The sequence below is a fragment of the Triticum aestivum genome, chromosome 2A, assembly GCF_018294505.1.
Source record: "Triticum aestivum cultivar Chinese Spring chromosome 2A, IWGSC CS RefSeq v2.1, whole genome shotgun sequence".
NCBI lineage: Eukaryota > Viridiplantae > Streptophyta > Magnoliopsida > Poales > Poaceae > Triticum > Triticum aestivum.
The window spans coordinates 145914747-145931608 of NC_057797.1; the positions used below are offsets into that span (position 1 = coordinate 145914747).

General features: G+C 51.0%; 1 protein-coding gene across 3 annotated transcripts; it reads right to left on the reverse strand.

Moving 5' to 3' along the window:
* Window positions 1-290: 290 nt before the first annotated feature.
* Window positions 291-5231, reverse strand: LOC123188059 (EID1-like F-box protein 2). 3 transcript variants are annotated; one of them, XM_044600088.1, is made up of 4 exons: window positions 4506-5231; window positions 4358-4411; window positions 1752-2586; window positions 291-614 (listed from the first exon to the last, which is right to left on the reverse strand). In XM_044600088.1, the coding sequence occupies exons 1-3, from the start codon at window positions 5173-5175 to the stop codon at window positions 1772-1774; spliced, it is 1539 nt and encodes a 512-aa protein (XP_044456023.1). In that variant the 5' UTR covers window positions 5176-5231; the 3' UTR covers window positions 291-614; window positions 1752-1771. The 3 variants fall into 3 exon arrangements, with proteins under 3 accessions (XP_044456023.1, XP_044456021.1, XP_044456022.1); XM_044600086.1 differs by lacking the exons at window positions 4358-4411; window positions 4506-5231 and adding an exon at window positions 2815-3093; XM_044600087.1 differs by lacking the exons at window positions 4358-4411; window positions 4506-5231 and adding an exon at window positions 2815-3093 and having other exon boundaries at window positions 291-744.
* Between the last annotated feature and the right edge of the window lie 11631 nt (window positions 5232-16862).

Sequence of the window (16862 nt, forward strand, 5' to 3'; positions counted from 1 at the left end):
GTACAAGGCCTAAAACAAGTAAACGAGGCTGCTATTTTCAACGTTGGACAACATAAAGAATCAGCAAACTTTGAAAATGATAAACATGCTCTGGCATAAGCAACAGTACAGGTCGATGTAAGTTTAGAGTGTTAAAACAAATCTCAACAACATCACATCAGTTATGCAGTTGGAAATAGCATCAACCCATACACCTGTTCATCAGACAAGTTTTGTCCATATCGAAGGAGCATATAGGTCGACTCCTCCGTCCCCAAATTTCTATAGCAGCAGGACACGAATCAGGTCGGTAGAAACAAAACAATACGGTTAGGAACAGCACATGAATATATGAGGTCCAATATGGGCACCAATTTTACAACTCGGTCTCATCACACCTTGCTACATATGCTCTGCACATGAAGGACAAAGTGAAAGGTCGGCATGGTCATTACAATGACGAGAACAACAGAGAATCGATCAACAAACAGAGAAGAACCACAGAGAAACAGCATTTTCATCTGATGCACCAGTACGGACAACACTGCGGTTAGATGCAAAGCTAGCTGCACGTTTTTGTCGCCTTGCAGCTTTGCCGCGCCCATGCCTTCTCCCCAGGACTCCATCTTGCAAACCTGTCACCAACAACGGCTATATTCAGAACATATTTCTTTGCTTCAAAAGAAACATATTTTCAGTCCAAAATGGGAGCCAATTATGGTCTTGGTTGAACGGCCTGCTCTGGTTGAACAGACTCTTGCAATTCTGTTCATCATCAAAAGATAAATGTACTGGTTATTGATACGTTGCACTATCATCACATAAGTAAGCTTACATTTATGCTGTCTTATTCTAACTGGCAGTTTTATCGCCAAAATTTGTTTTATTAGCTAAAATATAGGTATAGAAAACTATGAGGTTGATACATCACACATTTATAGATACATAAGCAGTGACGTTTTCTCCCCAAAAATTTACAGAGAGAAACAAGAGGGACAGGCAGCTGGAAAACATGGCTGGTCTAAGAATAAACGGTTAGTATGCTTGTGGATTTAACAGAAACATGGGCAAATGAAATTCTGTGATTCCCAAATTTAGTTACAGCCATGATCCCGGCTTCATTTAAAGAAGTACCATGCACTAAGATTAGTAGATGAGGGGTAGAGCCAGCCTAGTGAGCTTTCTTACTGATATAAACATAGCCACTGATCGTTGTTTGAACAGTGTATCAAAAACAATGATGTAAATGTATGAGACCAATTTTAAATATTAATTTCTCTGAAACTTTCCGGGCATGAAATTTTGTACAGAATCTAAAAGAAGCATTTTTACACAATGTTCCAGCAACTGCTCGCTGATTCCTTTGGGGTTTCAGGATGTAAATATCATGTGCTTGGTAAACCACACGTATGCAAGATTAAAATAAAACTGAACTAGCCATGTAGCACCTTGATGTACACAATACAAATTGAACACTGTTAATTCTATGACTCTGTTCATTCAAATAGTCAGCCCATAGAAATTGGTCTTCTTAAAGAAATTGAAGAGTTAATCTGCCGGCATGACCAAACAATGGATATGCAGCTTGAGTTTCAGTTTGCATCTTCATAAATTAAAAGCTATCAGTCTGTATACCAACAGATATCGTAAAGAAATCTATCTGATTATCTTCACAAGTAAGCAATAAAAAATGAACCTTTGAAGATAAGGCTAAGCTGCGCTTTGAAAGTTAAACTAATGACAGGAACCAAGAAAACATAGCATATCATCACCTGATCACTGTTCCTGATGATTACTCCTCCGGTGCCTCCTCAGAATCCGAGAGAGGTAACAGGGTACCCAATCCAATAACATGTCCATTCAGGCATACAAAGTACTCCACGGAATCATCGTAAGCACCCAGCCTGGCGGAAGCACTCGCCGGCATCATATCAGCATGCAGCATGTTCCATAGCTTAGCCTTGCAATAGGGGCAAACCTCCGTTGGATGGAACCTAGCCTGCTTCTCAATCAGGATCTTCTTGACCCTTGAAGTGGCAAACGACTTGAAGATGCCACGGAAAAAACCCAGGTCACCTTCTTCCCCCTGGTCAAGATGTTCGCACGGATCGGACACATACAAGACATCCATCCTACACTGCAGAGGCAGGAAGCTCTTGCCTGCGGTCCTTGAGAAGCGCGTCCTGAACACAAAGTGTCCGGGGACATGGATGTTTCCGAACAAGCCCCCCTTTGTGCAGCCGTTGCAGTAGATCAGCAGCTTCCCGAGCGCCTTCCAGTTGCCGTCGACAATGTGGCTGCCGTCGGAATGCAGATCCAGCATCATCTTGGGCGCCCTGGCATGGCAGAACTCCTTCCACAGCACTTGCTTGGCGACCTCGTCGAACCACTTGCAGACGCAGGAGAGGTTGGCGATCAGCCTGGGGTTCCAGTTCATGTGGCGGAAGACGAGGAACAGAGCGTCCTCGCTGAGGTGGCCCTTGGTGCAGGAGCAGGACGCCGAGTGCGTGCAGCGGTGCTGCTTCACCACCAGCACCATTTCCGGCAGCCAAAATTCACTCCAGCAGCGACCGACGCCTACCTCCCCATGCGCCCCCGCCTTCTTTCCTGCTCGGATTTAGCAACTCAGTCACACGAAGAGCATTCCATTCAATCGCTGCTTGCTTACAAACTGCTATAACAGATCAGATAGAGGTTAATCCGCCCTCGGCAGCTACGAGCTACAGCCAATCGCTCCGGCACCGCGGCGGATCTAGATGATGCGCCGCGCGCGCACCCGAAATTTCTCGAAGTTAATCCTGATGAATCGATCACCGGATGACTAGAAGCTCATACCTCGAAAACCACTGGCCGAGGCCGCGGACGGGGTGTGGGCAGCAGGGACGCGACGGGGTAGAACGGGGACGGCGACGGCAGCCGCGGCGGCGGGGAGCGCTAGAGGCGGAGGCGGCGACGCCGGGCTACGGCGCGGCGGTAGGTCTGGGGGTCGGCGGTGGCGGAGCGAGTGAGATATTTTTAGAGCCGCATTGGGTGGGATTGGAGGTCGGGTAGGGCAGGAGCTTGGGAGCGGCGTGCGGAAGGAAGGGATCAGGGATGAAGAGGAAAGGGACGGGGAGGGCGGAGGGGAGAAAAAGTCTGGCGGCTGCGGCGGGGTGGAGACTGGCTTTCGACGGCCCGGATCGTTCGGCTGGTGGATGGAGGGCTGAGATTCGACCGACCCGAGAGGAAGCGTACGGTTTTCGTGTGGTCATTCGGGGATGGATGAGTTCATGTGTGTTTCCTTTCGCCGTTTTCATCAATTTGTTTATTATTTTCTGCAGGGGTTCATTTAGTTACTTTTATTTATTAGCTTGGTAATTTCCGCATAAAAAAGCTTAGTCATTTTTTTCTCGGATTTTGTCTGACTCGTAGATATAGTTTTATCAGCCTGTGAACAAATTTCTTTACCCACATTCATGCCACGCAAACTCTCCCTTGATCACTCAAAAGACAAATCCACATTAAGTAGAATCTAATGAAGTGCATGTCTTTGATAAGAAAATGCCACCTTATTAAGGCATGCCTAACGCGTGGCGCTAACAGCTGACGGTAGGATAGACTTTCTGAGTGTTCGTCAGTTATATCATCCATTGGATTATGGAGTCAGGCACGACATCAGCGCAGGATAAGGCGGCGGGTGCTTGGCCCTTTCTCTGCAAAAAAATAAATCGTTTAGTGCAACGGGTGCTGATTTTTCGGGCTATCGGTGTCTTAATTAATTAATCACTAACGTTGAGGGAGGGGAATGCGTATTCGTAGACGTCTAGCGTAACACATGCTCTTAATATCGGCAAGTGAAACGCATACGGAGCATTGCAACGGATTTTCGGAGAAATCCTAACAGATCATTTTATCTTGGGTGCGAATCATTTTCAAACTCAAATCATTGCAAATTTCATTGCTCTTGTAGCATTTCATAGAATTCACCATACGGCAGCTGCACCTGGAAACTCCGCCGCAGCAGCAAACCCCCGGCCGACAGAATCAAGAATGTGCACGCGTTGGTACTTTGTAGGTACTTTGTAGATCTAAATCGCCAGCACACTTGTAGTATAAGACACTAACCTAACATGTAAATATATCCTATCCCTCACTATACTCAAACTACTAGATTTTGTGATTTTTGACAGCTAATTCATCATCTCGACCGGACTTCATATCGATGGATCCTCTTGCTTCTACTGCTTCCTCGAACTACTCGGAACTCTGGCTTCTACAGTGATGGCTCTGCAAAGGGGGGAAAACACGTATCAGACTAGATCATACGACAAATTAAACACTAGCAAGCATGGCCAAATTATTTAGTGAAGGCAGAACTTCCAAAGGGAACAGTAGTTACTTGGGGATGGGGCTGCTGGGGCGGTAGGAGGGTCCAGTGGTGGCACAGATGCCGCTGTCATAACATAGACAAAAAGTCAATATCCTCCTCCAATCATGCTAATAACAGTGCCAAAAATACTGACGATCGGCCGGCTACGATGACTTACTGGCGCACTGGGCAATCGTCTGCATTGGCAGCGGGACGGCGCAGTTTCCGGGGAGCGACATCATGCGCATGAAGTCCATGGGCGCGGGCATGATCTTGTTGATGTCACCGTTCAGGCCGTGGCAGAGGCAGATGGGGGCGTTGTCCACCAGGGACTTGAAGGCGCCGCAGCACGCCGCCGGGGGCGTCGCCACGCCGGTGTTGGTGAGGTAGCCCATGCATGGCGTCAGCCCCATCAACGGCGTCAGGCACTCCGTGGGCTGCGACGGCGGGGTAGCTGGTGAGACCGTGGCCGGCGGTGGGGAAGCAGGGACGGATGGAGTTGGGTTGCTGATCACTGGGCTCGCTGGCGGCGGGGAAGCAGGGACGGATGGCGGTGGGTTGCTGATCACTGGGGTCGGTGGCGGTGGGGAAGCAGGGACGGATGGCGGTGGGTTGCTGATCACTGGGGTCGGTGGCGGCGGGGAAGCAGGGACGGATGGGGGCGGGTTGCTGATCACCGGGGTCGGCGGCGGCGGTGGGGAAGCTGCGGGGGGAGGTGGCGATGGAATAACAACCGGGGAGCACGCGGGCTTGACTCTGATGGCGGACGACGGCTGCGCGGCCGCGAGCAGGACGGCCAAGGCGAGGAGCAAGGCGGCGGCGGGCTTGGACGGCGCCATCTCGTGCATGCGCTGCGCGGAGGCTTACGATCGGCTACTGGGTTTTGCGGTCTGGCGAAGAACCAACGGGGTGCATGGCGGCCATTTTATAGGAGGGAATGGGGACGAGATAGGGCGTTTGAACAGCGCTGGCCGATCGCATCACCAGGGACTCTTCGTTTTGTTTTGGCGGCAGCGGCAAAATCAGGTGTTGGAGCGAAGGACTCCTCAAGTTTACGGGATATAACAAGATATCACCGTGCCATTATGGTTGCAGATAAATTGTTAAGAGTAAAGTTCACGGGATATACCAGCGTTTGAACTGAGACTTGCAAATCTGCTCAAAGTCGTCTGTTCGAACCTAAAGCCGACGTGTGCTTGGGCCTCGATCGGGGGTGTTGGACGCTTACTACTCCCTTCTAGTAGCATGTATCCGCTGAAAAAAATGGTCACCAACCAAACACCCAGATCACCCAGATGAGGGAAAACTCACGTTTAAACCTTCATTATCAAACGTATTGCTTGGGTCAGATCAAGGAGCAACAGGTGATCAAAACTTTCGGGCAAACTGTAAATTATGCATTCCTTAGCTCTTTCAACAGATAATTATCCTACGTCAAAGATGTTGTTCTTGTTCATCATGCTGATATAATGTTTTTGTTATGTAAGTGCATCTAGTGCCACCCCTAATTGGTTTTGGAGTATTGACAACAAACCTAGTTGAGGGACTAATGTGTTTGTGAGAATTGCAGGATAACACAGGTAGTAGTCCCTCACTGATTCAGTTTACCTACCGGAGATGACCCCTTAAAATGTATGAAGACATTGAAGACAAAGGTGGTATGTGAAGGTCTAAGACAAGAGAAGACATTGTGTGAAGACTATGGAGCACGAAGACTTAGTTGTTTAGTTTTCTTCTTTGTTGAGTCATAGGAACCACCGTACTGTTAAGTGGGGTCCAAGTAAACCAGTCAGAATGACTGAAGTGATGCTTAACCAAAATCCTATGTCTTCGAGCGAAGATAATGAGAGCAAATCTTATCCAGAGCTGGATAAGTCAGCTTTGCTTGTAGCTCAACTAAAGTTGTCGTGTGTGTTTGAAATCTGACCGTTGGAACACGTGTCAGTTCCTTAATGACCCAGGGTCATTTCAGACATATCAAGTCGGGTTGCCTAGTGGCTATAAATAGCCCACCCCCTACACCATAAATTGGTTGGCTGCTCAGAGTTAGTGCATGGCTTTTGTCATTTGAGAGCAACCCACCTCGAAGCCTTTGAGAGAGAAATCCTTGTGAGGACAAAGCCCTAAACACTCAGAGCCAAAGAGTGTTAGGCATCACTGAAGTCTACCTGTCTGTGTGATCTGAAGACTTATTACACTTGAGGACTGAGGGAGTCCTGGATTAGGGGGTGTTCGGGTAGCCGGACTATACCTTCAGCCGAACTTCAGGACTATGAAGATACAAGATTGAAGACTCTGTCCCGTGTCCGGATGGGACTTTCCTTGGCGTGGAAGGCAAGCTTGGCGATGCGGATATTCAAGATCTCCTACCATTGTAACCGACTTTGTGTAACCCTAACCCTCTTCAGTGTCTATATAAACCGAAGGGTTTTAGTCCGTAGGACAACTTCATCATACAACAATCATACCATAGGCTAGCTTTTAGGGTTTAGCCTCCTTGATCTCGTGGTAGATCTACTCTTGTACTACCCATATCATCAATATTTAATCAAGCAGGACGTAGGGTTTTACCTCCATCAAGAGGGCCCGAACCTGGGTAAAACATTGTGTCCCTTGACTCCTGTTACCATCCGGCCTAGACGCACAGTTCGGGACCCCTACCCGAGATCCGCCGGTTTTGACACCCACATTGGTGCTTTCATTGAGAGTTCCTCTGTGTCGTCGCTTTCAGGCCCGATGGCTTCTTCGGTCATCAACCACGATGCAGTCCAGGGTGAGACTTTTCTCCCCGGACAGATCTTCGTCTTCGGCGGCTTCGCACTACGGGCCAACTCGCTTGGTCACCTTGAGCAGATCGAAAGTTACGCCCCTGGCCATCAAGTCAGGTTTGGAAGCCTAAACTACACAGCTGACATCCGCGGGGACTTGATCTTCGACGGATTCGAGCCACAGCCAAGCATGCCGCACTGTCTCGATGGGCATGATATAGCTCTGCCGCCGAACAGCGCCTTGGAGGCCGCACACGCATCGGTTCCGACCATTGATTTGGAGCCCACTGCGCCAATCGAGGATCAGTGGTTGGACGCTGCCTCAGGGGCTGCGATCTCAGAGGCGATCGAGCCGAACTCCATCCCCGCACTCCGCATGGCCCGTGACTCCGAGGAGCCGGATTCCTCTCCGAACTCCGAGCCCCCCGCGCCCCCGCCGATCGAATCCGATTGGGCGCCAATAATGGAGTTCACCGCCGCGGACATCTTTCAGCACTCGCCCTTCGGCGACATCCTGAATTCTCTAAAGTCTCTCTCTTTATCAGGAGGCCCTGGCCGGACTACGGTCAGCAAGGTTGGGATATGGACGATGAAGAAATTCAAAACCCACCCACCACCCACTTCGTAGCCACTGTCGACGACTTAACCGACATGCTTGACTTCGACTTCGAAGACATCGACGGCATGGACGACGATGCAGGAGACGAACAAGAACCAGCACCTGTAGGGCGTTGGAAGGCCACCTCGTCATATGACATATATATGGTGGACACTCCAAAGGATGGAGATGGCGATGGAACAGCGGTGGACGATACCTCTAAGAAACAGCCCAAGCGCCGGCGTCAACGGTGCCGCTCTAAATCCCGCCAAAGAAAAAACGGTGATTCCGGCATGGGAGATAATACTACTCTGAATAGCGCCGAAGAATACCCCCTCCAGCAAAATTCGGCACAGCAGGACAGAGAAGCCAGCCCTCATGAGAGGGCGGCGGACCAAGAGGTTGAGGACGATAATTATACGCCTCCCTCCGAAGACGAGGCAAGCCTCGACGACGACGAGTTCGTCGTGCCAAAGGATCTTGCCGAACAAGAGCGTTTTAAACGCAGGCTCATGGCCACGGCAAGCAGCCTCAAGAAAAAGCGGCAATAGCTTAGAGCTGATCAAGATTTGCTAGCTGACAGATGGACTAAAGTCCTTGCGGCCGAAGAGTATGAACTCGAACGCCCCTCCAAGAGTTACCCAAAGCGTAGGCTGCTACCCCGACTAGAGGAGAAAACACCTACATCACCAGCGCATGACATGGCCGACCGGCCACCTCGTGGCCGCGACAGAGAGGCCTCTTGGCCCTCCACTCAAGCCATGCCCCGGCACCGCGTCAAGCATACTAAGGCACGGGAAAATGCGCCCGACCTGCGTGACATCCTGGAGGACAAGGCAAGGCAAACGAGATCGATCTACGGATCGCGCAGGCGCCCCACGGCACGTGACGGTGATCGTCACTCCGGACGCAATGAATCCGGCCGGGCCAAACTCAACAAACAAAGCTCCTTCGAGCTGCGTCGTGATATAGCCCAATACAGAGGCGCCGCACACCCACTATGCTTCACAGATGAAGTAATGGATCATAAAATCCCTGAGGTCTTCAAACCCGTAAACATCGAATCGTACGATGGCACAACAGATCCTGCGGTATGGATCGAGGATTATCTCCTTCATATCCACATGGCCCGCGGCGATGATCTACACGCCATCAAATACCTCCCACTCAAACTTAAGGGATCGGCCCGGCATTGGCTTAATAGCTTGCCAGCAAACTCAATCGGTTCTTGGGAGGACCTGGAAGCCGCATTCCTTGACAACTTCCAGGGCACTTATGTGCGACCACCGGACGCCGATGACCTAAGCCACATAGTTCAGCAGCCAGAAGAATTGGCCAGGCAATTCTGGACACGGTTCCTAACAAAGAAAAACCAGATAGTCGACTGTCCGGACGCAGAGGCCTTAGCGGCCTTCAAGCATAATATCCGTGACGAGTGGCTGGCCCGGCACCTGGGACAGGAAAAGCCGAAATCTATGGCAGCCCTCACGACACTCATGACCCGCTTTTGCGCGGGAGAAGACAGCTGGCTAGCTCGCAATAACAACTTAACCAAGAACACTGGTAATTCGAATACCAATGACAAAAGTGACAGGTCGCGTCGGAACAAACAAAAGCGCCGCGTTAACAGCGACAGCAACAAGGATACGGCAGTTAATGCCGGATTCCGAGGCTACAAATCCGGTCAACGGAAACAGCCATTCAAAAGAAAAACTCAGGGCCCGTCCAGTTTGGACCGAATACTCGACCGCTTGTGCCAGATACATGGCACCCCCGAAAAGCCAGCCAATCACACCAACAGGGACTGTTGGGTGTTCAAACAGGCAGGCAAGTTAAGAGCCGAAAACAAAGACAAGGGGTTGCATAGCAACGACGAGGAGGAGCCCAGGCCGCCGAACAATAGTGGACAGAAGGGATTTCCCCGCAAGTGCGGACGGTGAACATGATATACACAACCCACATCCCCAAGAGGGAGCGGAAGCGTGCGTTACGGGACGTATATGCGATGGAGCCGGTCGCCCCAAAGTTCAACCCATGGTCCTCCTGCCCGATCACCTTTGATCGAAGGGACCACCCCACTAGCATCCGTCACGGCGGCTTCGCCGCATTGGTTCTAGACCCAATCATTGATGGATTTCATCTCACAAGAGTCCTCATGGACGGCGACAGCAGCCTGAACCTGCTTTACCAGGATACAGTGCGAAAGATGGGCATAGATCCCTCGAGGATCAAGCCCACCAAAACGACCTTTAAAGGCGTCATACCAGGTGTAGAAGCCAACTATACAGGCTCAGTTACACTAGAAGTGGTCTTCGGATCTCCGGATAACTTCTGAAGCAAGGAGTTAATCTTCGACATAGTCTCGTTCCGTAGTGGCTATCACGCACTGCTCGGGCGAACCGCATTCGCAAAATTCAACGCGGTACCGCACTATGCATACCTCAAGCTCAAGATGCCAGGCCCTAGAGGAGTAATCACAGTCAATGGGAACACTGAACGCTCCCTCCGAATGGAGGAGCACACGGCAGCGCTCGCAGCAGAAGTACAAAGCAGCCTCTCTAGGCAGTTCTCCAGTTCGGCCTTCAAAAAGCCAGACACTGTCAAGCGCGCCCGGAGCACCCTACAACAAGACCGCCTGGCACGTTTCGAGCTAGCGTAGCAATGCGTCCCCAACCCTAGCCCTCGCGATATAGCGAAACCAGCGCTTCGCGTACATAACTACGCTCTTGAAATACCATGGGCACAGGGGAAGGGGCACTATCACGGCACGCCCAAAATACGGCTTAAACCGCACCAGGGGCTGTCGGATTCCTTCTTTTTTTCTCTTACTCTCAGGACTCCATACTTCGGACGACCCGTTCGGCAATTCAACTGCCGCACAAGCGATGCAAGATCCAGGGAAGCAGACAAGCCACGCCGCATCATGGAACTCCCAGGTGGTCTCTATTGCGAGTAGTATACCTGTTTTTTTAATACAATTCCGCGGCCTGCCCCTGGCCAGGACATGTTAAATAGTCCAATTTATTTCGCTTATCGCACTATTTGTATCGTTCCTCTTTCATAGCAACCTTTCTACAAACAATGCATAGCTTTTTGTCTATTTTTTGCATTACCCTCTTTTTATATATATGTTTATTAATAACACGTTGCATCCATACACTGTGGTACGGCAAAATACGCCAGGGGCTTCAGTACCCATCAATATGGCATGAGAAGTCCGTCCACTTTCACAAGTGCGGCACCCCGAACTTATAGCACTATATGCATCGGCTCCGAATCATGATTTGGGTCAATAGTTGGGTTTGCTCGGCTCCTATGTTTTGGTGCCTTACGTTCCGCTATATCGGCTAAGGCAGCACAAGGAGAACCACTACGATTGTGCCCCAGTTGAGCTGGGCCGAGCACCTCAGTGGAGAAAGCTAAAACTGACTATCGTGATGAGGCGAGAGACCGGTCGCTGTTCGAGAGGTTTTTCGATTCCTTAAAGGCTTATGCCGCTTCGAGCGAGGAACCGACTTTGTCCGGCCAAGGCGTGGATAGTGCCCCAAACTCGGTCTTCCGAATACTAGGGGCTTCGCCGAAATTTAAAATTATAGAGTTCTATGGCTAAGTGAGAGTGTTCAAGCATTATAGTCCGATTGCCTTGTTCGTTGTGCTGACCGACTCCCTCGACGGACCCAATCATGGGAAAAAGAGCGCTCAGGTTTATCCCGAACACCCCAGCACTAGTGGCATGGGGCAGAAGCCGACGACTGGCCATCTCTCAATTTTTGGATAAACGGCCGCACAGAAAGTAATATTTTAAATTCAAGCATTGCTTAGCGCATATGAACAAGTTTTCAGCGCACAGGATAACACGAGCGAGTTCATTCAAAAATTACATCCTTGGTACATTCATCCGCCACAAGGAGGGCACCAGCAAGAACATCCTTGTAATAGTTCTCTGGATTGCGATGCTCCTTCCCCGGCGGCGGCCCGTCCTTCACAAGCTTCTCACCGTCCAGCTTACCCCAGTGCACCTTTGCACGGGCAAGGGCCCTATGGGCACCTTCGATGCAGACGGAGCGCTTGATGACCTCGAGCCTTGGACAAGCCTCCACCAGCCGCCGCACAAGTCCGAAGTAGCTCCCAGGCAGGGCCTCTCCAGGCCACAGCCGAACTATGAAGCCCTTCAGGGCCTGTTCGGCCGCCTTGTGGAGCTCGACCAGCTGCTTCAGCTGGTCGCTCAAGGGCACAGGGTGTCCGGCCTCAGCGTACTGAGACCAGAACACCTTCTCCGTCAAGCTGGCTTCCTCGGCTCGGTAGAATGCGGCGGCATCGGATACGCTGTGGGGAAGATCTGCGAATGCCCCTGTAGAGCTCCGGATTCGGGTAAGTAACAAGTAGTTTACTTTTATATGTCTGCTTTGCATATAGAATGCCTTACCCGCCGCTATCTTTTTCACCGCATCCAATTCCTGGAGGGCCTTCTGGGCTTCGGCCTTGGCAAATTTGGCAGTTTTAAGGGCCGCAGCAAGCTCGGACGCTCGCGTCTTCGAGTTGAGCTCCAAACTCTCATGTTTTTGCATGAGAACCTGAAGCTCTTGCCACACCTCGCCGACGTGCGCCTCAAATTTCTCCCGCTCGGCGTGCTCCGTGGCCGCTTTCTTCTCGGCCTCGGACAGCGCCTGCTTGAGGGTCTCCACCTCAGTTGTGGCCCCTACAATAAGTAGTATACTCCTGTCATTTTTTGCAATTGCGCCTTCCTATAGGCATTTTTTCTATAAGGTATCTCTTACCTTCTTTCTCCTCGAGATGCCGTTTGGCAAGGCCGAGCTCTTGCTCGGTCCGCTCGAGGCCCTGCTTCAGGGCACCCACCTCCGCAGTCAGTGCGACGGTGGCCAGCAGCGAAGCCTGCATACGTATATTGACTCCTTTTTACTTAGACTCCTGCGATATTTAATAGATCCTCTATTTGGCTTTTCTTTTCGAATGCCAAACAGAGCATCAGGGCCTACTGTCTATACGGTAACATTTTTACATATTTTTACTTACCTCGAAGCCTGTTAGAAGGCTAGCACAAGCTTCATTCAGTCCGCTTTTGGTGGACCGAACCTTCTGGACCACCGTACTCATGATGGCACGGTGCTCCTCGTCGATGGAGGCGCCCTTGAGCTCCTCCAGCAGATTGTCCAGCGCTTCCGGTTGGACGGAGGACGCCGGCTCAGTAGGCTTGCTCCTCTTGGCAGGAGTTCGCCTACCGCGGTCCGGAACCGTTGATGATTCCGGCGCAGTGTCCGGCTTAAAGCCGGACTTGGAGCCCAGGGGGGTCTTGTCCCCTTCACTCCTGGAGTCCGGGAGGTCGCCTCGCGGCTCCTCCTGGACCACCTCCTCTCGCCCCGGAGCTTGTCGCGACGCCACTTCAGCGTCATTCGCAGCACAGGGGGAAGCAGCGGGCGGAACTGAATTCACGTCCGATGAATCCAGGGAGCCGCTCGACGACTCATCGAGCCCGTTCTTGGGTGGACTGAATGATTATATCCGACGTTAGGGAAAGCTGTGCAACAAAAGGAATATCACGAGTTACTCTGGTATCCGAACACTTACGATCTCACTGGACGCTTGGCCCTATCCGGCCACTCCTCTTCGTCCTCGTCGGCGTCGGGGACGTAGTCCGGTGGAGGGGTTTTCCTCTTCTTGGACCCCTCGGCTTCCCCTACTGGGGCGGCCTTCCTCTTCTCTCCTCCCCCCGCTGGAGGGGGAGAGGTTTCTTCTTCCTCCTCCTCGTTTTCACGGGAGGAGTGCGCCTCGGACTCGTCGGACGACGAGTCCGACACCACCATATGTCGGGAACTCTTTAGAGTCCCCATGGCCTTCTTCTCCGGCACCACATAAGGTGCCGGAACCAGCAGCTTCTCTAGGAGAGCAGGGGCTGGGTCTTCGGGCAAGGGAGCCGGACAGTTAATCTGTCCGGACTTCTCCCGCCAATCCTGTCAAAGGTGAGGGAGTTTAGATCTCGCATAGAGTCAAACTATGAAAAAACTTAACATCATGTAAAGGATGGAAATATCTTACCTCGCCAGGAGGACGCTGCGAGTTAAATCCGCGGTCTTCGGAGGCGGATGTGGGAGCCTCGGCGCCTTTGGTTAGCCCCCTCCAGACATCTTCGTACGTCGTGTCGAAGAGCCTGCTCAGAGTGCGGTGCTGCACCGGGTTGAACTCCCACAAATTGAAGTCCCGTTCTTGACACGGAAGGATCCGGCGGACGAGCATGACCTGGATTACGTTGACTAGCTTGAGCTGCTTGTTCACCAGGGACTGGATGCATTTTTGCAGTCCGGTCAACTCTTCTTCGTCGCCCCATGACAAGCTCGTCTCCTTCCAGGACGTGAGCCGCGTAGGGGGTCCGGATCGGAATTCAGGGGCTGCGATCCACTTCGGATCGCGTGGCTCGGTGATGTAAAACCACCCTGACTGCCACCCCTTCAAGGTCTCCACAAAGGAGCCCTTGAGCCATAGGACGTTGGCAATTTTTCCCGCCATGGCACCTCCGCACTCCGCCTGGTTGCCGCACACCACCTTTGGCTTGACGTTGAAGGTCTTGAGCCAGAGGCCGAAATGGGGGCGAATGCAGAGGAAAGCCTCGCACACGACGATAAACGCCGAGATATTGAGGATGAAGTTCGGGGCCAGATCGTGGAAATCTAGTCCATAGTAGAACATGAGCCTGCGGAAAAATGGGTGGAGAGGAAAACCTAGTCCGCGGAGGAAGTGGGGAAGAAATACTACCCTCTCATGGGTCCTTGGGGTGGGGAGAAGCTGCCCCTCCTCAGGAAGCCGGTGCGCGATGTCTTTGGACAAGTATCCGGCCTTCCTTAACCTTTTGACATGGCCCTCCGTGACGGAGGAGACCATCCACTTGCCTCCCGCTCCGGACATTGTTGGAGAGGGTTGAGGTAGGAAGTGCGGGCTTGGGCGCTGGAGCTCGGGTGCGTAGAAGATGGATAGGCAAAGGAGGAAGAAGGCGTAGGTAAAAAGGTGGATCCTTTTCCCCTTATATGGGCGGATGCGACTATGCGTCCCCACCAGCCTAGTAAAACTCGCTTGCCTCCCAAGCGCCGTGATAAGTGGCACGGTTGGGTTACCCACGTCCGTATTAACGAGAATCCCGTAAACAAAGGGGACACGATCTCTGCTTTGACAAGACGTGCCAAGGAAACCGCCTCGCAAAACACGCTGAGGTGGAGAAGTGAAAACGATTCAAATAAAGGCTTGGCCATAGTGTGATGTCACGCTGCGGAATACTTCAGCAGATTAGATTGGTGTTAATATTATTCTCTCTATGGCAATACGTGGAAGCTTATTTTGCAGAGCCGGACACTACTCTTGGTGTTTACAAAACTTTTATGAAGAATTTGGAGGAGGAACCCGCCTTGCAATGCCGAAGACAATCTGCGCGCCTGACTCATCGTCATTGAAGCCTAGTTCAGGGGATACTGAGGGAGTCCTGGATTAGGGGGTGTTCGGGTAGCCGGACTATACCTTCAGCCGAACTCCAGGACTATGAAGATACACGATTGAAGACTCCGTCCCGTGTTCGGATGGGACTTTCCTTGGCGTGGAAGGCAAGCTTGGCGATGCGGATATTCAAGATCTCCTACCATTGTAACCGACTTTGTGTAACCCTAACCCTCTCCGGTGTCTATATAAACCGGAGGGTTTTAGTTCATAGGACAACTTCATCATACAACAATCATATCATAGGCTAGCTTTTAGGGTTTAGCCTCCTTGATCTCGTGGTAGATCTACTCTTGTACTACCCATATCATTAATATTTAATCAAGCAGGACATAGGGTTTTACCTCCATCAAGAGGGCCCGAACCTGGGTAAAACATTGTGTCCCTTGAGTCCCATTACCATCCGGCCTAGACGCACAGTTCGGGACCCCCTACCCGAGATCCGCCGGTTTTGACACCGACAAGGACTGTGAATCCTCCAGCCGGTTAGGTGTCGTGTTCTGAGCATCCAAGAGTCATTGTGGATCGCCGGTGAATGAAGTCTGTGAAGGTTTGGAAGTCTACCTTGAAGACTTACCAGAGTAATTGGGCGAGGACTGGGTGTCCTTAGCTCAAGGGGAATAAGGTGAAGACGCGGTCTTCTGAGTTGAATCTCAGCCTTCCTAACCAGACGTACAGTTGTCACAGCAACTGGAACTGGTCCAACAAAGCATTGTCTTCAACGAGCCACTGGTTCTATCCTTCCCATCTCTTTATTTGCAGATTGGTCCTTGTGAAGTCATTGCCTGTTTGCATTATCTATTTGTCTTCACTATGTGACTGCTTGTTCTGATTGGCTTCATGCTATCTTCCATCCTGATCTATACTGCCTAGCTGCTATTAGTCTATGCTTTCATTTCATTGAATACTTGACTATGGCTTGCTTAGTGTAGTCTACCTTCCGCTGCATGGGAATAGGTTTATTTCTATCATTTGTCTTCTAAACCTCCATGTTTTGAAGACTTTCATAAAAATCGCCTATTCACCCCCTCTCTAGTCGATCACTAGCACTTTCATGTTGGTTAACTTCAGTTTCCCGATATAGCTTCGAATACTGAAGCACATAATCTTGCCAAACACGCTGCTATGCTTGGGTCGCCATGTGTGGCTTATTTCTCCTCATGGCCCAACTTGTATTCCCTTAAACATTATCGGTGATCAATAAAGTGTTGGCAAAATCTAAAAAAACCGTATGCCTTGATGGTAAGGGCATCTCCAGCACAGACCCTTAAAACGGACATGGTATCCGTCCGCTGACATGGATGTGGGAGCCGGACATTGAACCATGCCCGCATAGATTTCAAACCAAATTTAAACAAAATAGACAAATTACATCAAACACAATGGAATTCAGTAAAGTTCGGTCATAATTTAAATGATCGAATGTCGATCCAGACCGGGGAACCTTGCCCTTGCCCATACCAGTGGCGGCGATGGCGGTCTTGTTGAGAGGTCACTGCTTGCTGATCTTGGTGAGCTCCCCATCGAGGCGGTGTTGCCGCCGCGTGACCGTATCACGGTCGGAAGCAACTGGTAGAGGGGCCAAGCGGCGGAGTCGATTCAGGCAGATCTCAGGTAGTGGGTCCTGAGCTAGTAGTCTAGATGTGATGGTAAGAGAGACAAGTGATTTTAC